The sequence below is a fragment of the Eptatretus burgeri genome, chromosome 10 (assembly GCF_056783735.1).
Source record: "Eptatretus burgeri isolate ZD-2024b chromosome 10, Ebu_testis_v1, whole genome shotgun sequence".
NCBI lineage: Eukaryota > Metazoa > Chordata > Myxini > Myxiniformes > Myxinidae > Eptatretus > Eptatretus burgeri.
The window spans coordinates 23,396-40,604 of NC_140970.1; the positions used below are offsets into that span (position 1 = coordinate 23,396).

The window sequence follows — 17,209 nt, forward strand, 5'->3', positions numbered from 1 at the left end:
AGAGGACAAACAAACACACACCACTACTTTATATAAACAATTAGATGGTCGGTGCTTGATCTGTGGTGCCACCTTCCGGTGCGGTCAGGTCAAGTCAGGTATGGGAGCATACCTGAACCTGAAGAGCAAGGATACGGTCAATCGTTGACCTCTTTGGTGTAAAATACATACTAATCGTACACATGCAAGAACTATAAAGGATGCCTCTTCGTGATGATGTGACACTCCAGTGAATGTCGGGGGGCAAATCTTCCCCACCCTTTCCTTACTGCCTGGATTCATCAGAGAAGCACGGCCACAATCATAGCACCAATCGGTCTCCATGAACCAGCCCATTCCCTCCACCCATTCCTCTTCCTCGCCCCTCCATGACAACATATTGAATGTGTGGAATCTTTGGTTCGCTCCTGGAAGGTCAATCGGCTGTCTCCATGCTACTGCCCTGTTCATGCAGGGTAGGCACAGGACCAATCGACAGCAAGAACACATATTTCTTTTCAGTACGTGCTCGATTTAGTATGTAACATAGTCTATAAAATATGTACAGTACCAATACAATTTTGGCGGAGATATTCTCTTCTCTTCCTATGGTATCCAAGGCCATCTCCACTCATGGCACGCAGACTTCCTCTCCTGTCACAGTCACCGCGTGGCCCTAAATGGAGTTCTTTCATCCCCCTTCCTGTCCAGGCTGGACTTCATCAAGGTAGCGTTCTGGGCCCTGTTCTTTTTCTGGTTTTCATCAATGATCTCTCCAACTCTCTGGAAAATCCTCTTTATCTCTTTGCTGATGACTCCACCCTCTGCCATACCATCTGTCATCCCTCAGACCGGCAAGCAGCAGCTTCTTCGCTCACTGCAGATCTGGATAAAATCACAAACTGGTCCGACACGTGGAACATGTCTTTCAATACGGACAAATCTCACACTCTCACTATGTCTCTTCGAAAGGACCATTTAGAACACCCACCCCATCCACTTTCTCAACAATCCTCTGGAAGAAGTCCTTTCTTTCAAGCTTCTGGGTCTCACTATCTGCCATGACCTTTCCTGGGAAAGCCACATTTCAAACCTCACCTCCAAAGCCAGTCGCCGACTGGGAATCCTCCGTCGTGCAAAGTCCTTCCTCGGCCCACCTGAGCTCCTGACAGCTTACAAAGCCTTTATCCACAGCCTGACGGAGTACAGCTCTCCCCTCTGGGCTGGTGCTCCTGCCTCCCACCTTTCTCGGCTTCATACTGTAGAAACCAAGGCATTTCGGATCATTGGCACCTCCCACAATGAGGCTCAGTCTTTGGGTCTCTCACTCACTCACCGCAGGTTGGTCGGTGGTCTTTCTGTCTTCTGCAGTCTCCTCTCCAGCCTTGCCCCCCCCTGCTCTCTCTGCGATTTGTCCCCACCAGATTTCCGCAGGGCGCTCAAGGTCCGCCAACACCCCCTTCTGGTAAAACTACCAAAATCACGAATCACTGCTCACCTTCACTCTTTCATTCCTCTTTTTCCCGCCTTTGGAATAAACTCCCTCACTCTATTCATTCCCATTCTTCCCTCCAGGCCTTCAAAACAGCTGTTCACCACCACCTCTTATCATCCCCCATACAAATCCTCGATCTTTTCTACCCCTGATAATCCACCCAAGCCCACCTCCTTCAAATTCCCTGCTTTCCTTCCTGAAAGTCCCTGTAATGTCCATCTTCTATTCCCCATGTTCCCTGTCCCATCCCTCTCCCTTCCACAGATCTCCTAATGTCTGTTCCCCACTGTTTTGTCCTTCCCACTCCCTCCCCTCCTGTCTCATGCCCCCCTTGATGTGCGTTGTGTGGTAGCTCTCATACGAGCCTCGACAAGGTATACAAAAAAAAATGTGAGCAGTCCATAAAGTTTTTACGACATTTGTAAATCAGTAGTAGAACATGGTTAAATCGAAGGACACAGTAGAATGCACACCTCTGCCACACAATGCCTGATCCATGAGAACATATCAGGCCCAATACATTTTTAAATTATCAAGCAATATGTCGTTTTTGGCCATATTACTCTTTGGTGAAGAATCACTTCACATTAAATAATTCTCGTTTCCGGATCTTCACCAAAATTGAATCAATTCATCCTTGTCGCACACCCAACCAGTCCACCACGTTTCATCCGAATCAATCCACAACTTTTTGACATCTCGTGCTGTACAGGGTGTTACAAAAACACATGGACAACATTGGTTCATAATACATTTGGTACCACAATGATCTCCTTTTTTTTGTAGGCAATGTTGAGGCTCGGATAAGAGTGAACACACAGGACGTGTAACAAAAGCAGCAGGACACAAGAGGGATGGGAGAGGGAGACACAAAGAAGAGAGAAAAGACATGAGGAGATCTGTGGAAGGGAGAGGGATGGGGGCAGGGTACATGGGGTAAACAAGATGGACACTACAGGGACTTTCAGGAAAGAAAACAGGGAATTTGAAGAAGGTGTGTTTCGGGTGGATTAACGGGAGTAAAAAAGATCATCGTTTTGGATGGGGAAAGATAAGAAATGGTGGTGAATACCTGTTTTGAAGACCTGGAGGGAAGTGTGGGATTGAAGATAGTGTGCGAGTTTGTTCCAGTGGTAGGGGGAAAAAAGAATGAAAGAGTGAAGATGAGCACTGATTCTTCATTTTGGTCGTTTCACAAAAAGGGGGTTGCTGGTAGACCTTCAGCACCGTGTGGAGATATGGGGGAGGGGGACAGATCACAAACAGAGCAGGGAGGGGAGCGGGGCAAAGACCGGGGAGGAGACGGTAGAAGACAGAAAGATCACCGATCTTTCTGTGGTGAGAGAGTGAGAAACCCAAAGACTTAGCCTCATCGCGGGAGATACCAATGATTCTAAATGCCTTGATTTCCACAGCATTAAGCCGAGAAAGGTATCAGGAGGGAGCACCAGCCCAGAGGGGGCAGCACTCCATCAGGCTGCAGATGAAAGCTTCGTCTGTGGTCAGGAGCTCAGGTGTGCCAAGGTAGGACTTTGCACAACGGAGGATGCCCAGTCGGCGACTACCTTTGGAGGCCAGCTTGGAGATGTGGTTTTCTCAAGAGAGATCATGGCAGATAGTGAGACCCATAAGCTGGAATGAAAGGACTTCAAGAGGATTGTTGAGAAAGTAGATTGGGGGGGGGGGGGTTCCAGATGGTCCTTTTGGAGAGACACAGTGAGAGTGAGAGATTTGTCAGGGTTGAAAGGCATGTTGCACATGTTTGAACCAGCTTGTGATTTTATCCAGATCTGCAGAGTGAGGAGGCTGCTGCTTGCTGATTTGAGGGATGACAGATGGTACGGCAGATGGTGGAGTCATCAACAAAGAGATAAAGAGGATTTTTCAGAGATTCGGAAAGATCGTTGATGAAAAGGAGAAAAAAAACATGGGCCAGAACACTGCCTTGAGGAACTCAAACCTGGATAGGAAGAGGCGATGAGAGAACTCCATTAAGGGCCACACGTTGGCTGAGACAGGACAGGAAGTCTGCAAGCCATGAGTGGAGATGGCCTTGGATTGGACTTTTTTTTCGTCTAAAACACTCCTTGGCACTCACTGACAAACCCCTGAAAGTTCGACTAAAATTCGTTCAGCCATCTCTGAGAAAAATGGCGACACACAGACAAACAGCTCTCTAAAAGTATAAATAATACTGAAAAACAAGAGATTTCCCAAGTCATGATAGTTCTGCTGATGTAAAATATTTGATGTCACATTATCATGCGTGACAGAAACATCTTAATGATCCATAATTTTATGAGAACAGCTAAGTTATGTGCAAACTCGTTATGAATTTGGTGCCCCCTGCCCCAGAACGCAGGGACAAATGCCCCCTCTGCACCCCTCTCAGTATGCTACTGTGCGTGAGATAAAATGGTGGAAGCTGGTGAAAAGTTCAACTTGAATAGTCCAAAGGTGACCTTTTGACATGTCCAGGAGCTGCAATCATTTGTCAAAATTCCTGTTGCCCCACTCACTCCTGCCATCGTGGAATGAGATCAGCAGTTGTTTAAATGCACCAAACAGTCAGGGTTGTACAAGTACTCAGACAGGTGGCATGCTTTCTTTGATATGTCCCAAAGTTAAGTGGATGTATTTTTTTCTTCACACTTTAATCATCCCATTATAATTGGAGAAGTCTGTTTGTGCGTTTCACTTCCATACATTCTGAAACTGCTGGACGGAATGAGTTCAAAACTGGTTGTTGTATTCGGGGTGTGCATGATTTTAGGGGATAAAATCATTATTATTATTCATACCACAGCCACGAAAGGTGGCCGTTGGCGACAGAAAGCAGTCTCTTAAAATAGGGAGCCCACCGACAGCCCAAAACTTCAAATTATCCACCCTAATTATGGTGGGATGACCAATCCTGTTCTTCCCTTCCATCAATCCTTCAATACAAGCTAACACCACACTGCCAGGTCTTCTCTTCAAGTGGCAATATTTTGCCAGATTCTTCCTTTTGTGACATTCAGGATACAATCATCCTCCCGAACAACAACTTGACCACGAACCCATTCATTTGTTTTATGCTTTGAGAGAGACAGAGAGACAGAGCGACAGAGACATTGGATTCTATTGCATCTGACGTGAGCTTCTCCAGCATAACGTGTTCATTCCAACTTCACTGCTGAACCTTAGACTTTGTCTTTAAGTAGAGAACTGTATCATTCACCAGTGCCCCCTGGGACATTGTTTCAGTGGGATCTAGTTGGGGGTTGAAGAATCATCTTGTACGTTTCATAATCTCCAATGCATGCTGTGCTTGTGCCTGCTTTCAATACGAGCACCATCTGGAGGTACCTCTGTAATATAGTGGTCTGCCATTGTTGACGTCACCTCTGCTACCAATTAAACAATCTGATGACCAGCAAGTCTGAAAAAAAAATCAAGAACCCTTTGAGGCTGCTATCAGTCCTGTAGATTTAATTGCTTAAAATATATCAGGTGAAGATAATAATCAATGGTTTTGCTATACCCTCTTTTGAGGACGTCGCTTCACATTATAAACACTGCAGGAAAAATCAACTCCAGTCACCTGACATTATCATTTCCTAATTTTTGCATTTTAATTGACCATGGGTCAATCAATTTGAGCAAGATAATATCAAACTCTCTCATTCCAATGGCAGTAAATAACTATTTTATTGCACAATAATTCTGAACACATACGTCTCCTTTGTTCAACATGCACAAAATTGAATATTGGATGTTCGAAGAACCAACAAAAAGAATACTACTAAATCAACCAAACCAATGCAAGGCATGCCAGAAAGTAAAATCTAGTTGCACATGTCAAACCAGAGAAAATTACCAGAATGAAAACATACTATTTAATTACAACTTTTAATCCTTTTAGTGGTATAAACCTCAGCTTTTATCTTGTGCAATTGTAGGTTATGGGAGGAACACGAGAGAGTTCAACATGAAGTTGATCCTTTGATAAAATGAGACAAGCATTAAATGAAATAATGATAAAGTTTGAAAGAAACTCATAAATACTACATCTGACCATTGTCGATTTTATTTCACTTTACATCCGTATCAGCAGAAGTGCACCATTAAGTCGGAAATACATCAGTAGATTATCCTGCTGTTTTTGTCATTTTGTGGTACTACCACATCTGTTTGATATTTGACTCTGGCTTCTCCCATATAATGGGAAAACTTAGCATAACAATTGTGCATTTTGTGAGGAAAGCACCAAATTTGGCACACGAGTAGCCTATCATATTATGAACAGATTTGGATATTGGGCCATCTCAAATTCAGCCGCTGATGGCTGTGGCAGCCATTTTCCACTGCCATCAAAAATTTGAGATGGCCCAATATCCAAATCTGTTCATAATATGATAGGCTACTAGTGTGCCAAATTTGGTGCTTTCCTCACAAAATGCACAATTGTTATGCTATATTTAGCCAAGTTGCGCCACTAATACCTTCAACACTTTAGTTATTGAAATCGATTCTCAGTCATAATTGTATTGTCCATTTGCATGAAAGTTTTACGAAGTAAAGTTCTTTTAAATTGTACCTTTCAATATCTCCGGACTACTGGATTAACAGCCATAATTAATTTCCCCTTTTTGTGGAGTCTGCTGAGGGGGTAGTTTCGCCCAAGTTTTTCACACAGTGACTAGCTTGACCTGATGTTTGACTGGAGCCGATTTGGACAGGAACTTCAAATTTTGTTTCGGGTTCTGGTGACAACTCGAATATACTTCGTGAATGACACCATGGGATATTTAAGGTCCACCAACTAATGGCAGTATAAATGGGACGTCCCGTGTAACATCCATTAGATTGCAGAAACGTTGCGATACAATGCTCAGAATGTAAAACACTATTCAGACTCTACAGTCAGGTCGGGAATCGAACCCAGGCTAGCTAGCTCAAAAGTACATACCTCTGCATCATCCTGTTGGGCTAGACCATTGAATTTTTGAAGCACAACTCTCTGATTCTTACTTTAAAAAGTCCTTTTGCATATTAGGGGCATGTATGTTAACACAGCAATACGGAAACGTCCTTCATTCTTCCAACTATGTAGAGCTTATGACACACTGAAAGAGTCAGCCTTTTGTACACTACACTTCCATTTGTACCTGTCAGAAATACTTTTCTTCTTTATGAGTAGTAAAAACCCAACAGGACTTGTACTTACCACTGCAAGGAAGTTCCCATATGATTCGGAAACCTCTTCTTCATAAACTGTTAACATCTTGAAACCAATTTACAAAATTACAAAGTTCAAATGGTATTTCTAAGAACAAAATGATGAATCAATTACAATTGGAGTCATAGGAAATATTTTTGCAAAGGTCATTGTTAATCATGATGTGGTTTTAACGATTTAAGGACCTTCCATCGAAATGGAGGATCAAAGTGGAAAAAAGAGGAAATAGCAATGTCTTCTGAGAATACTCAGTGTAATACTTCAGCCAGGATTATGCTGGCAAATATTTACATTTCAGTGAGGAAATAAAGGAATGTCCAATTAATATAATACAAAACATTTCCCTGGTTTAACAAAGTAGAAAAATAAACATTCCTTTTCCCACTCACCCAGACAACATCACCAGCTTTTCATAATAACAGGGGAAGCAGTGTGTCAATGCCTGTTGCCCTGTCCCTTTTTAAGATGTTAATACATATACAGCTGGATATTCTGATAACATGAAAGAGTGGAGAAGCAAGAGCCATATTAGCAAATGATTATGAAAAGGAAGTGGCAAGTATTAACATCGCTAGATGTCACACAGTCCTTTCATTTGGCTCCATCAATGAAGCAAGATTTGATAAAAAAAAATGTAATACATCAATTTACTCGAAGAGCATTATGTAAAACCACAATTCAGGTCACATTCACAAACTTCAAACTGGATGTTCCTTTAAAGTTTAAAGAAATGCAAACGCTTATTCAAACAGCCAAACAGCTGTCACCTGATACAAAACAAAGAGCAGGAAGTGAGGCAAACTCAAACTTGTATAACTACTAAAAAAAAAAAGTTCAAGTTTGACTTCCATACTGCACCAAAATAATGCCATAGTATGAATGCCCTGCCTTATCCTTGGGCTAGAAAAGGCCAAAAATAAAAATAAACTCAACTAATCAATGTCCAGAACCGCCGTATTGCCGTGTTAATATCTACACCACAATGATTATAAGGACTTTATTCAAACGAATCAGAGAACTGCACCTTGAAGTGATTGAATGGTCTCATTATAAGGAATTTAAAACTTCATCAAACTTTCAGGCAAATGTAAAAAGTGATCCATGAACAATAAATCAAATGACATAGCATTCAATAATGTTGAGCGACATTCAATAGAATCAAGAACACAAAGATTACAAAGTCAATCATGGCCAATCCATGATTACAGTACCCACAAAAAAGGTTTGTTTGTTGTTTTTTTATCCTGAAAAGTCACCGACATTGAATGTTCCAGTGATGGTAAATTTCTGCATTTTCTGAAAAGTGGGGGGAGTGGGTGAACATCAATGCAGGAATGATGACTAACTTTATCAGGATTTCACTTTAAAGTTTTAATTGAATGAGAAATTTCTGATGATTATCAAGCATGTTATTCACTAAGGTTCTTATTCACAACTTACGACTGAAGGCATGAAGAAGTACAGTGCAGAATAATATTTATAACAGTGCAATATACACCACAATACATTAAAAGCACTTATGCAAACTGCAATTGGCATAATTACATAACATCGTCTGGTGTAACAAAATGCCTTCCTTTCCCATTTACAAATTAATATAATTGTCAATGCTTTGCACTAACAATATGGATATACAAAAATAAAAGATACATTCACTTGGATAAAGCCCATGCAGTTAGTTATGTGGTTGATGGGACATTCAACAAATTGTATTCAATTACCGAAGTACTCACAAATCAATCAGTTTACATCTGTAGATGTTCACTTGTTCGATTAAAAATTAAAAGCTGCTGTCGAAGCAATTCACTAATCACTAAACTGTAAACAAATTTGGCAGAAACAGTCAAAGGACAAAATAAACGATGACCTTCAGTGTTTCATGTTCTGAATAGGCCTTAATCAAATAAACTATGATCTTCAGCATTTCATGTTCTGAATAGACCTTAATCAGGGTAAGGCTATATTGATAATTAAATCGCTTATGCACAAACTGCTGACCCCTCTTTGAAACCATGACCATTGTGAGATAACTAAATCCAACATTCATGGAATTGATCGAAACAAATAAAGCCTCCATTGTCACAGAGTAACATGACGCTTCTGGTCCTGGCGAACATGGTCCACTTACAGACTCCTTTTGCTGACTTACACTTATAGACTCCTTTGAGATTCCTTTTGCTGACAAACACCTCCTGAGCTAAGATACCATTCTGGATTCATTTCATACAAGTGTTACAGTCACTGGCACTGCTAACCATCCTGTATGCCCATTTCAATGTCAAACTCATCGATATATTTTGCACTTTTATATTGATTTCATGTGTGCAGGTTCCAACATTCTAACCACTGCTGCACAAGCCCCAGTTTTTTTTTTGTATATCTTGTTGAGGCTCGTATGAGAGCTAACAGACAACGCACAGCAAGGGGGCATGAGACAAGAGGGGCAGGAGTGGGAGGGACAAAACAGTGGGGAAGACACATTAGGAGATGTGTGGAAGTGAGAGGGATGGGACAGGGAACATGGGGAAGAGAAGATGGATATTACAAGGACTTTCAGGAAGGAAAGCAGGGGAATTGAAGGAAGTGGGCTTGGGTGGATTATCGGGGGTAGAAAAGATCGAGGATTTGGATGGGGGATGATAAGAGATGGTGGTGAACAGCTGTTTTGAAAGCCTGGAGGGAAGAATGGGAAAGAATAAAGTGAGGGAGTTTATTCCAAAGGTGGGAAAAAAGAGGAATGAAAGAGTGAAGGTGAGCAGTGATTCGTGATTTTGGTAGTTTTACCAGAAGGGGGTTGTTGGCGGACCTTGAGCGCCCTGTGGAAATGTGGTGGGGACAAATTGCAGAGAGAGCAGGGGGGGGGGCAAGGCTGAAGACGAGTCGGTAGAAGACAGAAAGATCACCGACCAACCTGCGGTGATTGAGTGAGAGGCCCAAAGACTCAGATTCATTGCTGGAGATGCCGATGATCCTAAATGCCCTGGTTTCGACAGCGTGAAGCTGAGAAAGGTGGGAGGCAGGAGCACCAGCCCAGAGGGGAAAGCAGTACTCCATCAGGCTACGGACAAAAGCTTTGTAAGTGGTCAGGAGCTCAAGAGGGCCGAGGAAGGACTTTGCACGACGGAGGATTCCCAGTCGGCGACTGGCTTTGGAGGCGAGGTTGGAAATGTGACTTTCCCAGGAAAGGTCATGGCAGATAGTGAGACCCAGAAGCTTGAAAGAAAAGACTTCTTCCAGAGGATTGTTGAGAAAGTGGATGGGGGTGGGGGGTTCTAAACGGTCCTTTCGAAGAGACATAGTGAGAGTGTGAGATTTGTCTGGATTGAAAGACATGTTCCACGTGTTGGAACAGTTTGTGATTTTATCCAGATCTGCAGTGAGCGAAGAAGCTGCTGCTTGCCGGTCTGAGGGATGACAGATGGTACGGCAGAGGGTGGAGTCATCAGCAAAGAGATATAGAGGATTTTCCAGAGAGTCGGAGAGATCATTGATGAAAACCAGAAAAAGAACAAGGCCCAGAACGCGACCTTGAGGAACTCCAGCCTGGACAGGAAGAGAGGATGAAAGAACTCCATTTAAGGCCAGACGTTGACTGCGACAGGAGAGGAAGTCTGCGAGCCATGAGTGGAGATGGCCTTGGATACCATGGGAAGAGAGTTTGGTGAGTAGGGCAGGGTGCCAGACTGTGTCAAAAGCACGTGATATGTCCAGGGATACGGCTCGGATTTCCTGTCTGGCATTGAGGACCTCCATCCATTGATGGGAGAGCAGAAGCAGCATATCCAGGGTAGAGTGACCTGGTCTGAAAATAAATTGATGATCGGAAATCAAGCCATTTGAGAAGAGGAAGAATTTCATGTCTGAAGCGATGATGGATTCCATAACCTTGCTGATGATTGGGAGAAGGCTGATTGGTCTGTAGTTGCAGGGATCTGTTTTTGCACCTTTTTATGCAGGGCAGTGATGTTTGCAGATTTCCAAGCAGATGGCAGATGACCTTGAGCAAATGAGAGGGTGAATAGAACAGAGAGAAGGTGAACAAGAGCAGAAGAGCAGGCTTTGAGGACACGTGGGCTGATGCCGTCTGGACCGTTTGCAGAATCTGAGTCGAGGTTTGAAAGCAAGCTCTTCACCTTGTCAGGAGAAAAGGACACAGTGTCCAGGGACAGTTGGGTGCGACTGGGTAAGGTGGGTAGAGAAAGTGATGGGTTTAGGACAGAAGATTTAGCTGCAAACACCAAGTTTAGGCATTCAGCTTTTTCATGTGTGGTATCAGCAGTGCGGCCATTTGAGGTAAGGGAGGGGATGGAGGGTGAACATACACCAGAAACAGATTTGATTAAACGCCACCAAGATTTGGAGGAGGGAGAGGGGTTTGAGAGTTCAGACTTGAGATGAGAAAGATGTTGTTTTTTGGCTCTCCTGAGGGTAGATACACACTTGTTCTGAGCTTTGTGGAAGGAACTGAGATTGCCCTCAGTTGGGTGTGCTTTCCATGAGGCAAAGGCAAGTTGTTTCAGGACAACTGCTTCGCCACAAGCTTCAGTAAACCAAGGGCGGGAGGAAGGGTAGGACAACTGAATACGAGAGGGGATAAATCTGTGCATGAGGGAGAGCAAGTTTCTTTGAAAGAATTCCCAGGATGAGTTGATGTTTGAGAAAGTAGAGATGGGAGACCAGTCTAGAAGTTTGATGGCTGCTTGGAGACCCTGCCAGTCGGCTTGATTGAAATGCCAGACTCGACGGCGGTGAGGTGGTTCTCTGATAATAGCCAGAGAGATGTCCACTTTAACAAGGACATGGTCAGAAGAACCGATTGGAGCGGAGAAGAGCAGCAGATATTGTCAGGGAAATTTGTCAAAATCAGATCCAGAAGAGATGGAGTACCATTGGTTGAGATCCGGGTCGGGAAGTTGACCGATTGAGTCAGTCCCAATGAGTGGCAGAAAGCTTTTGCTGAGGTGCCATGACAGGTGAGAGAGGTACCCACACCTCGCCAACTGGCATGATGACAATTGAAGTCACCACATAAGAGGAAGAGAGCTTGGATGAGAAGATAGAAGATGGTCCATGTTTTCGGATAGTGGAGGTGTAGATGGAGTCATCACTGTTAGGTGGATGGTACAGTACACATATAAACATGAGGCAGGAGTGGAGGGGAAGCAGTAGCCAGAGGTATTCCTGGGGGTGTGGGGGAGTGAGAGCAGTGCATGGAGAGTGAGGAATAGAGTCTTTGATGAAGAGAGCAACACCTCCACCAGGACGAGGCTCAGGTCTGTCATATAGGAGGAGGGAGTAACCGGGGAGAGATACTTGGGAGTCAGACACGTCTTGGGAGAGGAAAGTTTCTGTTAGGCAGATTATGTCTGCTTTGTCAGTGGCAGCCTGTATGGAAAGATCTGAAAGGTTTGAGCGAAGGCCCCCGGAATTTGAGGTCCACACTTTTAATGAAGATGTAGGGGAGGACGCTTTGGGTGCAGGGTTTGGGGGGGAGGGGGAGGGCAGGACAAAGGATGAGGGGGGATCATCTTGACAAAGATGATGTCTGATGTAAGGAGGGTTGTTGAAAAAGTGTGGGAGATTGCAGAATAACTAGGGGAGGGGCCGAATGAGGAGGAGAAAAGGCTCTGTGGTGCTGGGGGAGAGGGGGGACAAGAGAGGGGAAGAAAGGATTTGAGGAGGTGGAGTGAAGAGCTGGAGGTGAGAGGGCAGTGAAAGAGGCAGCTTAGTGGATGAGAGGGGGGGCAACTTTGAGAAGGATGAGTGAGGGGATGAAAGGTGGGAGAAAGGTGAGGGGGGAATTTTTGAGAGAGGTGAGAGGGAGGCTTGGAGGGAGACGGGTGGGATGGTTGCTTTGAGAGTGAGAGTGGTGAGAGGAGTGAGTTGGCACTGAAGTTGGAAAAAAAGAATGGTTGATTGAAAGCGAACATTTATAGCAAACTGGGTTTTTTTTTAAGTTTTAGGTCAGAGATGCGATTTAACACAATTCTTGATGGATGCAATAAAGGCGAATTCAGAGAATGGAGAGAACAAACACTGTAACAGTTGGATTTTTTCGGCAAGGAATGAAGGAGAGGTCGAAATGAGAGCAGTCTGTTGGAATAGCAGAAGAGTAGTGCATTATGAAACATTAAAGAGTACCACATGTGTGAGAGAGGAATATGAAGCATTACAAGATCGTTTTTTGTTATTGTTAATGTTTGAGAGAGTTTTCAACAGATTAGGTCATGAAAGTGTTGTAGAAAAAAATCGAGGAAGAAGAGGAAGAATACGAGGAAGAAGAAGAAGCAGAATCGGGAGAAGGTTCGCGTATTGTTTTCTTTTTTAAGATAAGAAATAGAGAGATTAGTTGGGAGAATGGGGGACGTTATTAAAGTGGGGAGGATAGAAATTGAAGGTTATGGGGAGAAAAAAAAAACAAAAAAAAAAACGATCGAACACCGAGGGGAACGGTAGGCCTCAAGCCTAAGCCAAGGCCTAGGCCTCAAACACCCGGTAAGAACGTCGACAAAAACTCACAAAATAGCACTTTTTTGAAACAAAACCGAACTAGGAACACACAGTAACATGTAGGTGAGAAAATTAAACAGTTAAAACGGGACAAATAACGACAGGAAACTTAACTTTGAAAACGTCAGCAGAGAGCCCCTCAGGAGACCTCTCGTCTCTCAAAACCCGGAACCGGAAGGCGAACAGTTGTTCACTCTTTAATCTCCTCTCTCTCCCTTTCCCTTCTCTCCTTTACTCAACTCCCCAAGCATTCGACATTCCCTCTCTACACCCACTGCCCAAGTCCTGCATCAACCCGTTGGAACACCGACTTCAGATTATTTTCCATGAAGTGCTGTGCACCTGCAGTGCCTATAGAAAGTCCACACCCCTTTCAAAATTTTAACCTGTTGTTGCCTTATAGCCTGGAATTAAATTGCATTAAATCAGACTTTTTCCACATTTATTGACACATCATAACCCACAACTTCCAAATGAAAACCAAATTTAAGAAAATTAATTTAAAATACCAAACGAGAATATCTTGGTTGGATAAGTGTTAACTTTACTTATCTAGGGCCTTATAAGAACAATTGTAAATTAGCTCAGGTGTAACCAATCACCTTCAAAATTACACACCAAGTGAATTGGCCTCCAGCTGTGTTAAATTGTAGTGATTCTGATTATTTCAGAAAATAATCATCTGTTCCTGTAGGTTTCTTCTGCTGGTTAGTGCATTTCACAGGAAACACTCAACCATGAGCACCAAGGAGCTTTCAAAAGACCCCCGGGATGAAGTTGTGGAAAGGCACAAATCAGCGGATGGGTGTAAAAATATTTCAAAGGCCTTGAATATCACTTGGAGCACACTCAAGACAATTTGGAAGTGGAAGGCGCATGATACCACCAAGACCCTGCCTCGATCAGGCCATCCTTCCAACCTTGATGACCAAGCAAGGAGGAGACTGATCAAAGAGGCCACCAAGAGGCCAATTGCAACTTCGAAAGAGCTACATGCCTTTATGACAAAGACCGGTCGCTGTGTACATGTGACAACAATATCCCAAGCACTCCACAAGTCTGGCCTGCACATTAGGGTGGCAAAAAGAAAGCCATTACTCAAAAAAAGTCCACCTTGAGTCATGTTTGAGGTATGCAAAAAACCACTCCAGAGATTCTGAAGCCATGTGGCAAAAATTTTTGTGGTCTGACTAACTTTTTGACCAAAATAAAAAATGTTACATTTGGTGCAAACCCAACACAGCAAGTCACCCAAAGAACACCATCCCTACTGTGAAGCATGGTTGTGGCAGCATCATGTTATGTTTCTCATCAGCAGGGACTGGGGCACTTGTCAGGATAGAAGGAAAAATGGATGAAGCAAAATACAGAAAAATCCTACAGGCAAACTTGCTACTCTCTGGAAGAAAGCTGAAATTTGGACGGAAGTTCACCTTTCAGCATGACAACAACCCGAAGCACACAGCCAGTTTCACTGGAGTGGCGAAGGAACAAAAAGATAAATGTCCTTTTGTGGCACAGTCTGAGCCCCGACCTAAATCCAATTGAAAATCTGTGGCATTACTTGAATATTGCTGTCCATCAATGCTCCCAATGCAACTTGACTGAGCTTAAACAATTTTGTACAGAAGAATGGGAAAATACTGCCCAATCAAGGTATGCAAAGTTTGTAGAGACTAATCCCAACAGACTCACAGCTGTAATTGCTGTCAAATGTGCTCCCACCAAGTAATAACTCAGGGGGTGGACACTTGTCCAACCAAGATATTCTAGTTTTGAATTTTTAATTAATTTTCTGAAATTTGTAAAATTTATTTTTCATTTGGAAGTTGTGGGTTACGATGTGTAAATAAAGGTGGGAAAAAGGCTGATTTAATGCAATTTAATTCCAGGCTATAAGGCAACAAGGGTGAAAACTTTGAAAAGGGGTGTCAACTTGCTATTGGCAATGTAAATATAATGGCTCAATTGACACATTTTTCTGCAACATTGACCAACTCATAACCAAACACCCAAACTCTATTCCTCATGTGACAATTTCAACTTCTTCCATGCCAGTTGGCTAGAAATTAGCACTTCTACAACCAGAGATGGCACTGCAGCCAAGGCCTTCTGCAAGTCCATTAGTATTACCCAATCTGATTTCCCCAACCCAGATCTCTACTCATGGTATGTCCTTCCTCTGGGACCTGACAATGACCAACATCTAATGTTCCTCCTCCATCCCACTTGCTCCTCTGACCATGTTCTTATAAAAGTATTAATCTCTCTGGCTGAGGGTTATAATTATAATAGCAGTGCAGTGTCTGTTTTTGCTCAGGTTGACTAGCAGGGATTGCAGTTTTCCCCACCGCAAAATAATTCGTCTTCCATCTCCTCTGCATCTAATATTAATCCCACGTGGGAAAGCTTTTGGAAAAAAAAAACAAAAGTTCTGCTATTTCTTATGTTCAGGCTTATTCCACCTCATCTGCATCTACAAAATGTGTCCTCTTTTCCCTGCTACAATGAATCCTGTGGCTAGGCAGTAGCTATCAAACACTTGTTTATCATAAAGGAAGTACAACCTGACCTGAACAATCCTCTGTCTATGAGTTTATAATTTGTTTATTAAGCAAAAAATTAAAATTAAAAAAAATAAAAAGATCAATAGACAAACTTTGAATGATCTCTTTGTAATTTTCACTTCATAAAAAGGGCAAAAAGTCATAAGGTGACATGTGGTAAATACAGCACAGAACTGAAAATAGTTAACTCATGCTTCTCATACACCAACCAGGCTATGTGAATGACCAATGTTTGCAGAAGAAACTACTCTCAGAAAGCACAATGTGGGTGAAGGTGTCAGACTCAGCTGCTGCAGAATATCTTTATGGAAGGTGCTGATTAAGTGACCCTGCCAAATACACTATCAAATTGCCCGACAACTCCATTGCCACATGATAATGTGCTGGAGATGTGTGTAAATGGTGAGCAGACATCTTGAAACATTGTGATACACAGGAGATTCAAAAAAAAATCCCCCCCCCAAAAAAATCAGAGCTAGGACAGCCATTTAAATGCAACTTCAATGTTTGCACATAGTTCCTGACTGCACAATGATGGTCTGTGGAAGGAACACAAGTTGTGTGCATTATCCCAATGAAAGCCAGTCATAAACCGAATATCTTTTAATCTTTAACTTATTTACAGATGGTCGCACCTCTGCTGGTCCAATGTAGCCTTATCTATAGTCCAAAATTATTACAATGAGAACTTTTCCTTCTTTAAGTGGTAATAAGATGACCATTCGAATATGAAACGAGGTACTGAAGGACGTTACTTTTGCAGTGACGCAAAGCTATGGCTTATATACACAATGTAATGAGCACTTTTATGCCAATCCTGTAGTAATAGTAGTAGTAGTAGTAGTAGGCAGGTAAAAACAGTACTTGTGGGTGGGAGTGAATAATTGCTTCCATCAGCATAAGAAATCATTTTTATCATCATAAACCACCCACTGAGGATGAAGTAAGACAACCTAAAGACTTCATATGTACCACCTCATCAATGGGACTGGCAACTTAGGTGAGGCTTCAATCACTGACATTAAAATCAAAATCAATTTCTCATACGGCACAAGACAAATGTAGCATGGAAGACTGTTACATATTGCGTACAATGTTTTGTGTGTTATGGTACAACTCTGGGATACAGGATTACAAGATGAACCACATTACACCAAAGAAGCACGTTACGGTATAATACGGCCACACAGCACAGCGTGGTGGCTCAGCGTGGCATGACTGGGAGGATAGACGTACTGCTGTTTCCGTCAGCATTTTGTTGGGTTTCCAGACGTCTGGAAAACAAGAAAGCAAAATATTCCACAAATGAGTAGGTTAGTAATATTTCAATGAACATGATGAGTTTGTTTTTTCATTCCTTTCTCATTGGTCTTAATCTGAACCATTGATGCAAAGATTGAGCTGAACTCTCATGTATTTCATACATCCAAGACCAAG

General features: G+C 42.8%; 1 protein-coding gene across 6 annotated transcripts in view; it reads right to left on the reverse strand.

Annotated features, from left to right (window-relative positions):
- Positions 1 to 5,527: 5,527 nt before the first annotated feature.
- Positions 5,528 to 17,209, reverse strand: part of LOC147017780 (homer protein homolog 3-like) — a 117,200-nt gene continuing 105,518 nt past the window's right edge. For all 6 annotated transcript variants that reach the window (XM_085896739.1, XM_085896742.1, XM_085896741.1 and 3 more), the window contains exon 10: positions 5,528 to 17,046. In XM_085896739.1, coding sequence (XP_085752865.1) covers positions 17,020 to 17,046 — 27 coding nt within the window. In that variant the 3' untranslated portion in view covers positions 5,528 to 17,019. The remainder of the gene's footprint in view (positions 17,047 to 17,209) is intronic.